This window comes from Myotis nattereri, assembly GCF_964212035.1.
Source record: "Myotis nattereri genome assembly, chromosome: 1".
In the NCBI taxonomy this organism is placed as follows: domain Eukaryota; kingdom Metazoa; phylum Chordata; class Mammalia; order Chiroptera; family Vespertilionidae; genus Myotis; species Myotis nattereri.
The window spans coordinates 135103182-135120945 of record NC_138075.1 but is presented as its reverse complement, the minus strand read 5'-3'; the positions used below and the strand labels follow the sequence as shown (position 1 = coordinate 135120945).

The 17764-nt window shown below is 40.4% G+C and overlaps 1 protein-coding gene across 2 annotated transcripts in view; it reads right to left on the bottom strand.

Annotated features, from left to right (window-relative positions):
* The window catches only part of PLXDC2 (plexin domain containing 2), a 416262-nt gene extending 399296 nt beyond the window's left edge, over positions 1–16966 (bottom strand). The window contains exon 1 of one of the 2 annotated variants that reach the window (XM_081103903.1): positions 16716–16966. In XM_081103903.1, coding sequence (XP_080960029.1) covers positions 16716–16920 — 205 coding nt within the window. In that variant the 5' untranslated portion in view covers positions 16921–16966. Of the gene's footprint in view, positions 1–15607; positions 16592–16715 lie in introns of those variants that run through there. The other variant, XM_081103904.1, reaches the window with a different exon arrangement.
* Positions 16967–17764: the final 798 nt, after the last annotated feature.

Below are 17764 nucleotides of genomic sequence, written 5' to 3'. Positions count from 1 at the left end.
TGGCCCCAGGCTTCCCAGGAACCGAGGCTGCTGCAGGCACTGCGGGGCCAGCCGAGATGCACCGCTGCCCACAGCACCTCCGCTCGATGCAGCTTCAAGGCTTCTCCTTGATCATGTTGGTTCTGATTTTGTATCCTTGACTGTAAACCCATTTTCTCCTCTTTTGAGACAAGAACCCGGTTTTCTATGCTGCCATGGGCCCCCCTCCTGCCTGCCCAGCTAGGCTGGCAAGTGGGTTTTGTATGGCACATTCATACTGATGTGGATATAAAACATGGAACTCAAAAAAAAAAAAAAAGGAAAATGGGATAGTGACAAATAAGAAACTTTGGAGACAGTGAAGGGCAGTTTGTCCAAACTGTTGAGAGCTAAGAATTAGAGTTTAATTGGAATAGAAATCCTGTAATAGCACCTGATGCCTGAAATCTGAGCACTCTACTTTTAGGTTTTTCAGTTCAAGTTTTTGGAGACTGCCTATTAAAACATTCCTGGTTGGAAAGTGTTTGTGTAGAAGCCCATAAGTATTAAGTATTTGCTGTGTTTACCATGCTTAGCTCTCTGTAAGGAATATGGAATAATGTTAAATGCCTCATGTTCTCAAGAAGCTTGACTTTTAAAATAAAAAATAAAGAAGAAATATAAATAGTAAAAATAAAAAAAGAAGCTTGAGTTTTAGGGGCAAAATCAGGCAGCCAGGCAAGCAGTTAGGGGCGATCAGGTAGGCAGGCAGGTGAGCGGTTAGGAGCCAGCAGTCCCAGATTGTGAGAGGGATGTCCAACTGCCGATTTAGGCCCGATCTGTGGGATCGGACATCCCCCAAAAGGTCCCGGATTGCGAGAGGGTGCAGGCTGGGCTGACGGACCCACCCTCCCCCCACCCCACCCCCACCCCCCAGTGCACGAATTTTGTGCACCAGCCTCTAGTGCTGCTATAAAAAAGAAGGAACTTTTAGCATTTGCAATGGCATGGATAGAACTGGAGAGCATATGCAAGCAAAATAAGCCAGTTGGAGAAAGATAAATATCATATGATTTCACGCACATGTGGGATATAATGATCAACATAAACTGATGAACAAAAATAGATCCAGAGACAAGGGGGGGGGGGGGGGCGGGTTAGAGAACAACCAAAGGACTTGTATGCATGCATACTAGCATAAACAATGGACATAGACACTGGGGCGGTGGGGGCCTGCCCTCAGGGGTGGGAATGGCAGGGAGGGGGTCAATCGGGAAAAAGAAGACATGTAATACTTTAAACAATAAAAATACTGTGTTGTGTTCATGTTTTATACATAAATAAAGCATTACATAGTCTACTCTAGATATCTGAGCATTTAGGGCCTGGAAATTTTGCTAAGAAAAAGTTATACATTCAGCAAATTATAACTATTTTTTTATTTTTGTTTCATCAAAATGCAAGTAATTGAAAGGCTAAGTGGCTTTATCATAGTAGCGTTTTATTAATACATTGTCAGGCTAAATATTAAGTGTCTTAAGTACATAAGAAATAAACTAAATAAAAAACAAGAAGGAGAGGCCTGTGTTTCTGATTTACAGGAAAGCATATGACAAAGCAATTTACATAGACAAACAATGATAAATGACCTAACAAATTCAGTTCCAAGCTGAAGGATCATTGTACATGGATGCACATTTATATTCAATATTAGCATTTCTGCATGTCTTATAAAACAAAATTCATTAATTTCGCACTGTGTTGTTTTAGTCTCTGAATGCATTACAAAGTTAAAATAGGACAGATCATTTTCAAAAACGCAAACTAAGTAACTGCCTTATGGCACATCCATAGCATCATTAAATCATCAGAACTTGTCCTCAGCCATGTCATTTTTCTTCCCTACTCATTCATTACCTTCCCTCCTACACACACACACACACACACACACACACACACTGGGAGCATGGAGCAATCTTTCAATTACTAAGAGAAACAAATTTGTAATCTATCCTGAAAGATAAGCTACCGATAAGAAGGGTTTCTTGGTTTTAACTTTTCTTCTCATTTTTAATTTCAAACTTGCATAAGATTGATACCTTATTATTATTTTTTTTTTTAACTTCAAGCTGGTCAGGAATGTCTTGCTGGGTAGCATGTTACAGATTATAACAATCAGTCCTTTTATAGACTTAACAATTGTATAAAGAAACTGTTTATAAAACTCTAAATCACCTTGAAGGCAATATTGGGAGAAAATAAATACCTCTTTTATAAGACTTCATCAGTGAGAAGAGAGTGCCAATAATTTTATGAAAAAATATTTGATACTCACTTCCATTAGTTAAATACAAACAAATGTTTAAAAAAACCTCATAGTTCACAAGTATTTATTAAGACCTACTAAGTGCTAGGCACTGTTTTAATCACTATAAAAACTCATCTTGAAAACAGTCATAAAAATTAATTACAGTGAAGAAAAACAACACCTTTTCCTCGGTTTGTTATTTTAATTCCTGGTCTCCTTATTGGTAAAAAAAAAAAAAAAAAAAAAAAAGAAAGAAAGAAAAAGAAAAAAGCAATGAAGTCATTACTCCCTTCTTCAAGGTGTGATGTTGACTTAAAATAAAAAATGCCTGAAACATAGCAAATTATTTAAATATTCTTTTTTCTAATGCAATTATTTATCATGTTATACTCATTTGGTAACCTAGACTTAACTGATAAAATAAATGAAACATTCATTTTTCCTGCTGCTACTTCTTAAGATAAAATTATCTTTCTAATAAACTATTTTATTTGAGAGATTTCATGGATGTAATGATTCATAAGTGTGATTTCATAAATGTGATTTCATCTAAGCCTTAATTAAATTTTTATTAGATGTCACAGCAATTTTCTTACATGTGCTATAATAAAGTGTTCCTCAAATCAGGTTGAATTTTGGAAGAGCTTAGATCATCTTCCCAAAGACAATTCTAAAATAGTTTAACGCATTTACATCCTAGTTATATTCTCAATCTGCCTATGTATCTACTGGCTGCTTCCCCCATTCCTACAGGCAGGCTCAAATCTCCAACTCTAAAAACACCCTCTCTTGCCCATATGCTCCCCTTTGGTTACTTCCTCTCCCATTTCTTTCTCAGCCATGCTTTCTAAAAGACTGTAGTTTCATTCATGTCACTACTCTCTCCTCTCCCCTTCACTGCCTATCTTACTGAAATCTGGTACTAACTGGCCACCATTTCTCCACCTAACACACGCTTACTAAATTCCCAGATGACCCCTCCTCATCAATTCTCATGATCTGCTTTTCCTCCTACAGACCTTCCTCCCTCTGGGTTGGTTCAGTAATCAGGTGCAGCAGTACTGTTGTAGGTCTAGGAAAAATTAAGACTTAATGCTTCCATGGTCATGTGAACAGGCATACGGTTTGCAGACTGCACCTCCCACAGGCTTTGACTTGCATGACTCGGTTGTGGAATGCAAAGCATTGCTCTTTTCCAGAATCCTCCCCCTCTCAGCCATAGCCTAGGGCAAGACTTGGATTTGAAGAACATTATTCCAATAACACGTGCATTAAAAGGACACCCAAAGGTCTTATTTGTTAGTGAGCCCATGTTACGTAAAATGAGACTAAGCTCCCAGAAACAGTTTTATTTTCTCTGCCTGAGCTGAGGACATGAAACAAAATTCTGCTGAGTCATCTGCTTTGAAGCAAGAAAATAATACTTTGACCTTATTCGTACTCGCTTCTGAGGGGAAATAAACTACCTTAAGAGATTACACAATTCACTTGGGTGACAAGTTAACTTTCTTGGAGGGGGCTCTGTTTATAAAGTGTTTTAGTGAACTTATCTGAAAAAATAAGCAGTATATGTGTAAAAGCAAGCCAGCTAGCTGTTCTAAGATTTCATCGGCAAATGAAAGAAATGTTAAAATAAGAAATAAATTAGTCTTTAAAAATCCAGAGGCTCCTGAGCATTTCACATTTAGCAGAGAAGATGCTATTACTTTTGACTCTATTGATGAATGTCACCTGATGTCTGAAATTTGAATTATGTTTTGGTCACTAAGTTGACACTCCAACCAATCAATGAACTTATGCAGAAAATTCACTTAACAATAACTTACTGAATGTCTTCTATATACCAAGCATTATGATAAATGCAAAACAAAAACGAAAAGAGGAAAAGTAAGACAAACATGAATCCTACCCTCACAGAGTTTACAATTTAGTGGGGAAAATAACCCTCAATCAAATAATTGTTCAAATAGCAATACAATTAAAACTTTGATGTATTTACAGTGGCAAAGTATAAAAGATTCTTACAGTGGCAAGTAATAAATCTCAAGTCAAAACTGGAATTTTCTGGCTTATGCTATTAGGAAGTCTAAGGCTGCCTATAGATGGCTTTAGATTTATATCTTCCTAATACAGCAACTCCTAGAAAAACTTAAAAAATAAGACAAACACCCTTTCTCTTCTAGAATATATATGCAACATTTGTGGAAGGACTAATTGGCCTGGGGTCCGAGAAAAAGGGTTATTATGAGTAGCCCCCTTGGAACACAAGTTGAACTGTCTGGGGAAGCACACTGGGATAAAAGGCCCAGGGAGCAGCACAGAGTCTGAGAGAGGGCATTCCAAAGGATAAAATATTGCTATCCTCAGAAGAAGGTGGCCAGAGATACGGGGCAGACAAATATCAGAGGCTCACACCATAAAATCAGTATGGAATATAGGAAGAACTTTGGAGAGTGTTTCCAGAAAGACAAATGTGAGGAAAATGTGCTTGGAGAATAACCAATACTAGTTGTTGAGTCCATAAAGGATGCTGACCAAAACAGATGTGAACTTCAACAAGTGAGTCACATTTTAGGCCTTAAAAAGAGTCAATTCACATTACTGAGTGCAGTATTGAGATCTTTTAGACTCTTATGGGGGGTGGGGGTGGGGGATGAGCTTAAAAGGCTGCCCAATGATTTGTATCTGGAAATCTTTTAAATATGCAATCTTAAGGAATAGTTCCAAGTTTGCATCTTTAGCTTTAAGATACTGAGAAAGCTGTTTACACAAATTTTATGGTTCTATCTCTAATTTCTATTTTGTTGATTGTGTATCCATATAGCCTTTTAAATTATGGAATTCTCTCCAGAGTGATAATTAATCTTAATTCATTAATTAAACGAATGGTAAATTAACTATGAAAGTCTCCCTAGAAATTAAGCAGTTTTAATATTTTATCAGATCATTTGAGTTGCTGCATTATAAATCATTAAAGTATCATTTTTTCTATTCTTGGTAGCTTAACAAATGACTTGATTATTTCCAAACCATCATTTTTAAGTGAATTCTTCACAAATGCACATGACAAATTCCCTTACTCAGAAGTCAACCTGCTTGTTTAAATATTTTTGTCATTGATGTGAAAATCTGAGGTGTCATGTTAATGAAATTATGATTTGGAATTTTGCCCTACGAAATACGTAAAAATAAGGTACAAATAAATCTGAGCAAATACAGCAGCATCATACAAGTCGAACACTAACAAGATTGCTTCTTCATTCAACAAATTTTCAAACGGGTGACCCTATACTTGGAGCTAGTGATGCACGATGATCAGTCACATATGGCCTCTAACCCTGGGAAGATGAGGACTAATTGCCAGTACAGACATGACTAATTACAGTATTGATGGTAAGTGATACGATACGGATGTGTAGCGTGCATTTTGGTGAGGCACTCATCTCAGGCTTGGAGCTGGCAGAGAAACACTAAGAAATGACATGTTGTGCCAAAAATCTAGTTGAAGCTTTGACCTAAAGGGAAAATAGCCAAAAAAAAAAAAAAAAAAAAAAAAAGAGGAAAGGGTGCTTCAAGAAGAGCGAATGGCTTGTGCAGTTTCAGAAGGGAGAGAGTGTGTGGGAAACTTGGGAGAGTAAGAAGGATGATGGGAGGAATTTAAACCTACAGAGGTAAACCAGGGGCAGTTGGAATAACACAGCAGCCTTATTTGCATTTGCAAAAGATCTTTCAGGCAGTGGAAGGAAGAATGGATTCCAAAAGGACAATTTTGGAGGCAAGGTGGGAAGCTATGGAGCAACCCAGGTTAGAAAGGATGATGGCCTGCCAGAGCTGGGAGAGGGGAATTGGGGGATGGAGAAAAGCTGTCTAAAGTCAAACATCAGTGCTTGGTTTTAGAAAAAGCATCTTCTTACTGGCTGTGCCTGTCTTACAAACCTCTCTTCTAAAAACAGCTTGACAAAACGGAGATTGCACAAATTTGGCCTCCCACATAAAGCTGTTTTGCAATGTCCAGACCAGACTATCATCTGCAGAATGGCTTTGAATTGTGCTTGTTTTTAAAAATATCTAAAATTAATAACAGATGTTTAAAAGATAATGAAGGCTAAATAATAAAGAAATAAAACAGACTGGCTGGCTTGTCCATTTACTCGCGATTAAAAAAATATCTAGATCAGCATGCAATAGCCAGTGATAAACTGTGCTGTGATGGGTGTGAAGTTGGGATTTTCAAATCAAGCAAATGATAAACCACTAATTTATAAATGCCTGGAGTCTAAACAGATTTTTGAATCTATTATCTCTAAATGGTAGCAATATGTAGTGTATGCTCTTTCAGGTAAATCTCTCATGAAAGAATCCGAAATCCAGGGGATTCTGCCATTCTCACCAGCCTATTTCTCATAAAGCAGCAAACTTAGTCTTGCTCCGAACTGCAATGCTAGTCAAGGAAAACTAAAAAATGTCATCGTTTCCATGTATAGTATTTGCCTGGGACTCCCCCCTCATTTGTGGTAATTCCTAAGAAGTTGAGTTGTTCCTTTTAATTAACCAATGATTTCTCCCTGTATTTCATAAGAGACAATTAGATGTATGGTTAGCTTCATGATATGAACAGGAAAACATCACTAACCCCCAATCTTGGAACATGTATCAACTGAAAAAGGTGACTGCCGAATAGCCACTATTAACAATTTGTTAGGAGGCACCGTGGTACTTGTTCTAATGTAGAAAAAAGCTACATCGTTTCCATTAGGAAATTGAAATCTTTACCAAATGACTCTGAGATTTAATGTGACTTCAATAGAAAGTCCAACAGATTTTTTTAGCAAAAGCTGAAATGTTTATTCTAAAATAGATATGGAAAAGCAAAGAGCCTTCTAGAATAGCCAGGACACTTCTGAAGATCAAGAATAAGGAGGAAGTGTTTGCCACCAGATATAAAGACTTATTATGAAGCAAAGTAAGACTGTGATATCCATATAATGATAATTATCAGGGTTTTGAACACCCTCTCTTTATCTTTGAAGTACTTAATCTTGGAAGATCTAGCAGAATATCCCAGGATTTATCTTTTATAGGACATCCACAAGCCCAAAAACTTATGAATTCCACCTCTAAATGGAAGCTACGTCACCCCTGCATATGAAGAAACACATGCAAGGATAGGCATAGCACCAGGGTGCAAAACAGGACTAATTGCTCACTGATGGAAGGTTGGATAAATCAATTGTGGGGTAAACCAATTGTGAAAAAAGTAGGGCCAACACAAGCACATGTAATACATGTGTACAAAACAGCAAGAGATGTAAACACTACACAACTCAGCCTCAATCATAATTGTTTTGTAACATACTCACCAGTATTTTACTACTCTTGGTATATTAACAAATGTTACCACAATATTCTGACACAGGAAACAGTTTCATACATACTTCATGTCAAATAAAAAGTTTTCATAAAATTCATTTAATTTGATTAAAAGAAATAAACATCTTAAAAAGATGTAAAATTTTAAAATCCAACTTATGAATCAAAACACAGACATGTACATTATGAAAGATATGTACTATCCTATGATGTTAAACATATGATATAAAACATCAAGTGATATCCCTGTAATATAGCAAGAATGCTTTCAATCAAACTAAAATGTAAAATGGCAATTTTTACCCTTACAAGTCAACTTTACTTTTACAGGGTGTCCAGAGTTTTCAGATAGATGTTTAAATATCCTTTGAACTTTTGTTGTGTGACAAAAAAAATCAAATGACCCTTTCTATTCCCACTCCAAACAAGAACCAAAGAACAAAAATTCAAATACACAACGATAATGTCTTTTAGTCCAGTGTTTGCTTCTTAGAATATTATCACACTGAAAATAACTGCAATTCAAAATCCAAAAAATAGATCCAAAATATCATGTAAATTAGCAACTAGCAACAAGATTAATAACGAGTTGATTGTCTACTTAAATGGCTAAATTACCAAAAAATATTCAAAGGTGTACATTCCTATAACCTATACAAATACTAAATAGAATTAAAATAGATAATATCAAATAATATAATTCTTGAAATAATTATGCATATGTAGTACATTTTAGCTAATTTCAAACATAAGTATGGACTAGCAAAATAATTAAGAGATTAATTATTTTTTAATCAAAAATTCAGGACAGCATTGATTTAAATGCAAGATCCCATAGTCACTGAGAATGTGATTCAGTATACTAAATACCATCTCACTTTTTATGAGTATTTTAGAATGCAGATTACATTAATGCAATTTGTGTATAGACTTTCTCCGATGCATTGAAGTAAACAGCAGAAAAAGGAGAGGGACAGCTAAAAGAATTCCAATGCAACAATGGACTTGCTCCCAGCTCTGCCTACAGAAGGGTAAGTGACTTTTTTTGACCAAACAAATGAAAAAATATACACCAGTTCAATAATTAGTTTTCTTGGGTCAGTGGTAGCTACACAGTCGAAGTTCTTACCTTGGAGATAGTTAAGCAAACATATATAATAGATTCAGCATGAGCTATACCTGAAATGGACCTTCAAGGCTACTTCACGTCTTGAAAATCATTATTATTTGTGACTCTCATCACCTATAATTTTGAACCCTGCCTACCTTACTCCCTTTTTAGGGTTTAGGGCAGCAGTTCTCAACCTGTGGGTCGCGACCCCTTTGGGGGCCGAACGACCCTTTCACAGGGGTCGCCTAAGACCATCGGAAAACACATATATAATTACATATTGTTTTTGTGATTAATCACTATGCTTTAATTATGTCCAATTTGTAACAAGGAAAATACATCCTGCATGTCAGATATTTACATTACAATTCATAACAATAGCAAAATTACAGTTATGAAGTAGCAACGAAAATAATTTAATGGTTGGGGGTCACCACAACATGAGGAGGAACTGTATTAAAGGGTCGTGGCATTAGGAAGGTTGAGAACCACTGGTTCATGGGAATAAATATTTTCTTGGATGTCAGATTATGGCTTCAGTGAGAAGAAGAGAGCAACTACCCAAAGCCATCATTGCATGTTGAATATTCCACATTCCAACTGGACCAAAGAATACATTATCCTAATCTAAATACACCAGGGGGTACTTACCAAACATCATGTGTAAAAAAAAAATCACCTTTATTTAGACTCCTATCACTGAACACTCCAAGGAATGTGTAGAAAATTCACTTTTAAATATTTGATTCTTATGAAGTTTATCTACTGGACAAATTCTTCATATTCTCTCTCTATTCTCCAAGCCTCTGTGAGCTAGGTAATTTATCTACAGGATGGGATTTTAAGCAATATGGATTCTAGGACAAATTTCCAATTAAGGAGTGAAAAATAATAGGTGGAGAAGAGGGAGGAACTTATTAATGAGTCCAGAAAAGTCAAGTGGAAGCCATTCTGCATCCTGGCCTTTATGATCCTCTCTTGACAAAATCACAGGCCACTCTCTACCACACGCCTGAAGCAGAAACAATGAAGCCAGCTGATTCTAATTTTCAGGGAGAAAGGAGCTGCTAGTGCTTAGATCCCTTTGGATGGCCTCTGGAGAAAGGGATTAAAAGTCTGGATTTCAAGGAAGGTCACACAGTTTCTGACCCCATGTTCAGATCTGCAATCTTTAATAGGCTAACTAACCTAATTCCAAACAGGTGCCTGACAAGGCTTCTAATGCTATTGAAATGCCCAAATCTGGACCGTCAGTCCACACCTCACCACCATTTTAACTAAAGAGGGCAAAATAAAAACAATCCAAAGAATAGGAAATGGGTTCAAAGTCTTGCTACAACACAGCATAGAATATAATATATTCTATTCTTTCCGCAGATTTCATTCTGTTAATTGGGCCAGGAAATATATGACTCAGTAAATAGTGAGAGAAACTGTCTTCACAAAAGCATCACTATTTAGTCTGTCATTCTGCCGAAACTTCCTCAGATGAACAGCATCATTGTCTAGGGATGGTGAGGAAAAACATCCTGTGTGAACCTTAGTGAAGAAAAAAAGGTTTCTTGGAGTGCAGTACTGCAAGGAGGTAATTAAAACTTCGAGAACATGTGCTCAGAAAGGAAGGCAAGGCTGGAATTAGATTAAAGGAAAGCCGAAGAGCAATTTAGTAATATATAACTTTATGTATTATAGCCATTACCTTTTATTTACTTATTTTTCATCCCTAAATACCCTAAAGGCATCTTACTTCTTTCCCATCTCTTGTATAAATACAAGACAGGATTTTAAGTGAGAAAAGCTGGACAAAGATAAATGAGAGAAAGAAAGATAAGATGAAAACCCAGGGAAGCTAGTGCACAAAATGTAGGCCAGAAGGTTCAAATACTTGCTGGAGGTGGGCCACTAATTATGCCTCTGAGCTTTCAAGAAACCAAGACGTAAAAGGTAACGCATCTGGTCACTCTTCATAATGTTCAGAAGACACAAACAAATACAAACAAACCCGTTCAGAAGAACTGTATATTATCTGTTATTTCTGTTAGTAAAACACAAGATCCTGTCTCTCTCTCCCTGCCCCTCCCTCTCCCACTCCCTCTCCCTCGGCCACTCAGGAAGCAGACCCTGCACTAAGCATTGAAAAACACCACCCGCCATGCCCCCATAACAACTACCGTAACAAGTTTATGAAACTATGTTTTTAAAGCCTCCTTCTGTATATGTTAATGGCATCAGGCCTAAGCCCAGTTCCGTTCAAAAGTAATTTCACTGGGTACAATAATTATTTAATAGTGTTCATCTCCACTGAAATTAGACTATCACTGATATATATATATATATATGTGTGTATATATATATATATATATATATATATATACACATATATATATGCATTTACACATATACATTTTATATACAAACGCACACATGTACACACCATACTTTAAGGTATTAAATTAACAACATGAGAGAAAGTTGAGTCAGAAACCAGAAGTATAGTAGGATGGTAAAATAAACTTTTTCAAAGTTCTGTATACTAATAGAAAGTTTAGTGTAAATATCTATCATCTGCTAGATGCATTATAACAGTTGGGCAGACCTCTTCATCCTATTCTCTCATTTTCAACTATTATTCTGTAAAGCCCATCTATGTATTCATTTCCATCTTATTGATGGAAAAAGTGATAGAGGTAAGAAAATGCCTTCCAAGGTGACCTTCAAGTCAGCAGTCCATCTAGCTTGAACTATAATTCCACTCCGTTCAACAACTGCTTACTGCATGTCTAGGTGGCAGGTGCCTCAGGGGATTCAGAAGTGAACGATATAGACTGTGACTTTCAGAGCATGTGATGTGGTCTCTGCGAATGCATGAAAGATGCAGAAAAGGGAGGAAAAAATACTCCTACAATATCAAGCAGAGTTAAACAAGTGCCTTAAACGAGGCATAGAGTTCTCCGTGGGATCTAAAACATCACATCCTTCTGTGAGGCGGGAAAAGTAGAAGAGGGATGGATGGAGATGGATTAGGGAAGGACGAGCAGAAGGAATGGCAAAGAGATAGATAGCAACACATGATATATGCTCAGGGAACATCAAGAAGCCACCTTTGGTTAGAGTGTTAAAAAAAAACATACAGAGGAGAGATAGGTGGAAAAGTAGTTTGAGATGACACGGTTCTGAAAGCCACAGTGAAGAGACTGTATTAAAAGGAAACGGCTAAGGCTTTGGGTCTCAGGATCACAGTTGTTGATCAATCCATTCATCTTTATAAATATACTCACTCAAAATCTCTATGCAGACATCCATGAACTAAAACCTATCTCTGACATAAATGTTCTAGATCACCCTGACGTCACAGGCCAAACTTGCACAACCTCAGGCTTCAACTTGCATGTATTCTCTAAAGGACAAAGCCTCTCCATTTCATATTTTAAAATTTTTTGGTATGCAATCACACGGAATGGCTGTCATTTGTCTGATTACCTGACCCATGTCTTTTGCAGTTGGAAAATGTATACTGGTGACAGTGTGTCTCAACAGAGATACTCTCATAACAAACTCCACAAGTCAGTAATGTTTCACACTAAGTTTTGTAATTCCAATGAAAACAGACAAATAAAATACCCAACTGGAGAAACAACGAAAATAAATGTAAATAATCTACTACAAATAAACTACTTGACCCTAAAACATAATGATATTAGAAAGTTTAAAAAGTTAAAATCCCCTTGGGTCCTAAACTAGTTTTGCTCTCTCTGCATAGTGATAATAAGCTTTCTTGTTGCATTAAGTTACATTTGAGAGTAATAAATAAAAATCTAACTACATGTTTTAGGCCTTTTTTCTCACTTAAATTTTAGAAATTTTCAAGACAGAAATACATCTTTCTCCTTGGACATTGTTACTAAACTGTTTTTCAAAAATGAATATATTATCATATAAAGATGATTTGAGATTTATTATTCCAATATTTATTCTAAGTATTGGTGTTGAGATATACTACTTAGCATGAGCAAAGACTGTGCATATATGCATAAAGTATATTCAATCCTAAACTTAAATTAATTATATAATAATGACCTTTTAATGAGCGGTATTTTAAAGCTATATTCTTGGGAATTCTACATTAATTTTTTTGAACAATCTCCAGCAATAAAACAAAAGAGGGTATTTGTTTTTTTTCCACTGCACTTATTACACCATAAGGATGTATTCAAAATGTAGGTCTTTTTACATGTAGGAGGTTGAATGAATTTATATTTAGCTAATTTCAATGAAAACAAAAAAAAATATAACAAGCTCTCATTATAGAAAATTGTCACTCATTTATAAAAGCTGAAATACCAAAAAATATTACACATAGGAAAAACAAAATATTGAGGATCATTAATCAGAGATTTGGGGAATAGAAATAGAAGAAAATAGCAGTTTTTCTGCCCTCTGGTGGCAATAAAATCAACTGCAGCATTACTCAAGTAATGCATAATAAAATATCCCTGTTATGAAATCAGATTTTATCCCAATGCCAAAATGTCTGTAATAAAAATCCTGATTGCTACATTTCAAATTTCAAGACTGTTGAACTCTTTATTTACTGTGTTGAACGTTTAGGTAGACTGTTTTAATAGGAATAGGAAACTGTATTTTTTCTTCCTTTTCATTGCTGTATTTTATATATTCGATAGGCTATTTTGTTCCAGGATTATTTCATAAAACTATATGTAAATTGATATCCAGAAAATAAGCTACTTCAGTTTATAATAAGTCTCCAAATAAATTTGTCAACAAATTTAAAACTATTCCTTCTTTACTCAATCCTATAAATATATGGGTTTCCAGAGTAGTTTTCCACCAGAAAATATTGGGCTGGTTTACTACACCTGCACATTTACGTTGAACAATTTAAGTACTTTATATTTCCCAAAGCAAAGGCTTTTAACTAGCTGATCAATTTTAGAGTGAAATGAATTTCATCTTCAATTTAAGAACTTAGAATAGTAAATTCATTGTATATATTATTTTCTCAGTATTATATTTTTAATGAAAAATTTTGAGGAAAAAATAAACATTTGCTTTCTTTTATTTTTTTTTTACAGTAAATGCTTTATTTACTTCCAGTGCCAAATAAGTTTTCAAATAAACAACTTGGGATGCATTTTGGCACACACACCACTCTGAGATGAATTAAATTGCTTATATGCTTAAAGGCATTTATTTATTCCATGAAAAAGTCCATGAAAATTACTGTTGCACCTTTTAACATAAATATATTGCTTCATGGAGGGGTAAGTCTTTTTTTTTTTTCTTTAATCAATATTATCAGAGAAATAAACAGAACGTATGATCTACTGATCTAAATAATACCTATTGAAGAACGACCTATATCCAAGTATGGAGAAAAATTGCATGTGATAAAGACAAGTCAACTTCAAGGAAATTTGCGTTTTATTCAGTTTTAAAAGTGTGATCATCATGCTGTCCCCGCCCTCTCTATACATGCACAGACACCCCTCCAATCCTGAATCTGTACTTCCTCTAAGAATTTGCACCTGGGGCAGACACAGTGTTTTGGCTGTCTGTCCTCTAGGCTTCAGCTTATAAAATCTCCTTCAAGTACCTCCTTGAAGATTCACTCACCTGAAATCCCCAGGTGCCCTCCCTGGCCTTCTTCCATCTGCCACTTTCATTCATGTCTGACATTTTCGGACACTTTTGTACTTTCTGAAGAATCACTTACCATCCTCCTCCCCGGCCCCCTTTAATTCCGCTCCCAGAATTCAAACCAATCAAAATCTTATTATCATAAACTGAAATGTCTCCTTCCCCCCCTCTCCAGGTGTTTTATTTATTTATTTTTCTTTCTTTCTCATTTCACCTACTCTTGAAGTCCCCCGGAGTTCACAAATTTCTGCCAAGGTCTGTCTCCTTGGCAGACCCAAGGGGCAGAAACGGGGGTCAGCACGGGCGGGCAGCGGGCAGGGTCCCGGGAGGCGGGCGGACCTCCGGCTCAGCGCCCCGCCCGGAGGAGCCAGCGGAGCCGACCCGGGGCTGCAGCGCGGGCTCCGCACCCGCCCCGGGGCGCGGCTCCCGGCGGGACGCGCACCTGGTTGGAGCGGCGGCGGGAGCAGGAGGCGCTGCCCCGGGAAGTTGCGGGGCCGGGGCTGCGGGCGGGGCAGTGACACGGCGCTCGGAGGAACCCCGCACGTTCAGGCCCGTCTGCAAAGCAGCCGGCGGAGGACAATGGGGCCAGGGGTTGGTCACCCGAGGCGTGCCCGCCCTACATTGGCCACCTCCCACGCTCCTCGGCGCCCCGCCACTCCTACCCTGCCCACTTCTGGCACCCGCCGCGCCCCAGACGGCGAAAGGGAGCTAAACTGGAGATTGCCTGGAGGTAGAAAGGTGCAGCCACTGGTAATTTTCTCCAGCTGACAGGAGCCTTGCAATCCCGGCTGCCATCAAGTCCTCCACCCACTGCCCCCATCACGCGTTCGTTCAGTTTCTCGGGGCAGCAGGGAAGGAGGGGGAGCCGGAGAAGAGACAGCCCAGGGATGCCAGCTGCTGGGCGAGGTAGCCACAGAAGGCTCTTACACCAGAGTCCTCTCGGAGCGACTTGGGGGAGTCAGTGCCACCCCCTGGCGCTCAGGTGAAGCAAGCCCGAACCCTCGTGAAAGCCACAGTCCCCTCCATCCTTCGCTAGCCAACCCTCTTCTCCGCATTTGGGAAGCCCAAGTTTACCCCCAAAGCAACTGCAATAACTTTCCTAAGAGCAGAGAGATGAGGTGGGGGGTGGGTTGAGCATGGGGGTGTCCGAGAGGTCTTCAGCTGCACACAAAATCAACAAGCGTTCGAAAAGCAGATCTTACCACTGATCTGGTTCCCAGGCTCCCCTCCAGCGAACTGAAACCGGTCCATTAGAAAGTGGCAAAGTAACACAACTCCTGCAGCAGCCAGGTCGGCCCTCGGGAACCTCGCCATGCCGCCGCCGCGACCCCCCTCCTCCTCTTCCTACGCGCCAGTCCTCCCCCGGCGCCCTGGGCTCTCAGTGGGACTGGGGAGGTCGGAGCTTAACGCCGTGGAAGGTTCTCCGCGGTCCCGGGCGGCCTTTGTAAATTTCGCTGGGATTTCACAGCCGGGAGCCAGGAAGAGGAAGGGCGGACCCGGGGGAGCGCAGTCCTCTCCGGACCTCCGGTCTCTCTTCGCAACTTGCCACCACAACTCGCAACCCTCACCCCAGACACCAAACCGCAACCGCGGGGAGGAAAGACCACCAGCAGCGGCCGGGGCTCGCAAACTCCGGCTTCCGCACCCGCAGCGCCACCCGGGTGCCTTCCGAGCCCCCGTGATGCGCTCCACTGGGTTCAAAACAGATCCAGTTCCACAGCCAGCGCGGGTGCCTCCTCCAGATGCAAGAGAGCAGTCGGATCCGAAGGAACTTTTCCCGATCTTGGGCTGGCCACCGCGGGAGGTTTGGGTTTGCGGGGAGGGGGTGACTGTGGACTGGCGAAACCCCTCCGACAAGTTTTTCTTCTTTTCTTCGCCCGACGCCGGCGCGCGTCCTTTCTGGCCGCCGGAGGGATGGGCAGCCCGAAAGAGCTGAGCCCTGGGAAGGCTCAGGCTGCAGCACTCTTAGATCCAAAGTCAGGGAGAAAATGCTGGTTTTTTTTTAAAAAAAGGAAGAAGAACAAAGAAATAGGTAGGGGAAAAAAAATCTGGCTGAACCTATTGAGAGAGGGTTCCTCCTGGCTAAGGAGGAGGTGGCCCCAAGCCCGGCCGAACCCCGGAGTTTGGTGGCGGAGGAGACGCCGCCGTGGCCGCGCTCCCCAGCGCTCCGGCTCCAATCTTTGGGGAGGAAAGGCAGCTCGCAATTTGCCAGATCGGCCGCTGCACCCTCCTCCCCCCTCCCACTTCCCTCCCCCTCGCTCCTCCAGCCTTCTCCCACCTTCCTCCCCGAAACCGGCAGCTAGCACCGACCTGTCCAATGGCTGCACTTTCCTCGGAGCTGGCAGAAGAGTCGCCGAGAGATTACACCCGGGGAGCAATGCAAGGGAGCGGCAGAGGGCAACTCCGGCACGGCTCGCCCCCCGCCGCCGGCGGCCCTGGGCGCGGGGAGAGGCGGTGAGGAAGCCGAGCCAGGAGGGGAGGGGCGGGCGGCACCTCCACGCCGCCGGGGCGCCATCCCTGCACCTGGCTGGCCCTCCGGCCAGTGCGCCCGCACCCGCCTGGCCCCCGGGTCGCCTTCGCGCCAGACGGCGGGGGGCCAGACTGCGGGGGGTCGTGGCCGCGGAAGAGGTTCTTTCTGGACGCAAAAGGGTTAATTAGAGTTCCCCGGTCCCGGGAGGGCTCGTATGGCAGGGGATGGTGTGTGAGGAAAGCAAACCAGAGCGGGCATGCCTAGTGACCCCGAGAAGCCCCTTCGAACCCCAGACCCCCCGAGGCGGGGGGAGGGGGGAGGCGCGGGGCCGCGTGGTCCAGCCGCCACAGCTGCTTTGTAAAGTGTCAGCCAGAGCGAAAGCGAGAGTTTAAAGAAACAGGAGGCCCATTGACTATCCTGCGGGGGCTGGAACAGGCTTTGCTAGCTAGTTTGTTTTTGTTTGTGGGTTTTTGTGTGGGTTTTTTTTTTTTCTTTTTTCCCTGCTCGCGGGTGTGCTTTAGCATTAACCCTTCGCACCCCTTTCATTAGTTTACATCTTATTTTGCAGTTAACATCATGTTATTAACGGGATAAATGCAAAGAAAGAAAGCAAAGCATACTGGTTAAAAGTACAGATTCTGTCACCAGACTGGATTGGAATGCCACCTACTCCACTAAACAGTTACATGACAGCAATTTCTTTAATCTCTTGGTACCTCAGTTCGCCAGCCATCAAATGGAGAGAATTGTAATGACTCCCTTATAGGTGTTGTATTGGATTAAATGAGTTAATACTGCAGACTTAAAGAACTGAGATCAGTGCCTGGATCAAAATACATGACTTTATGAGAGATGACGAGAGAGAGAGAGAGAGAGAGAGAGAGAGAGA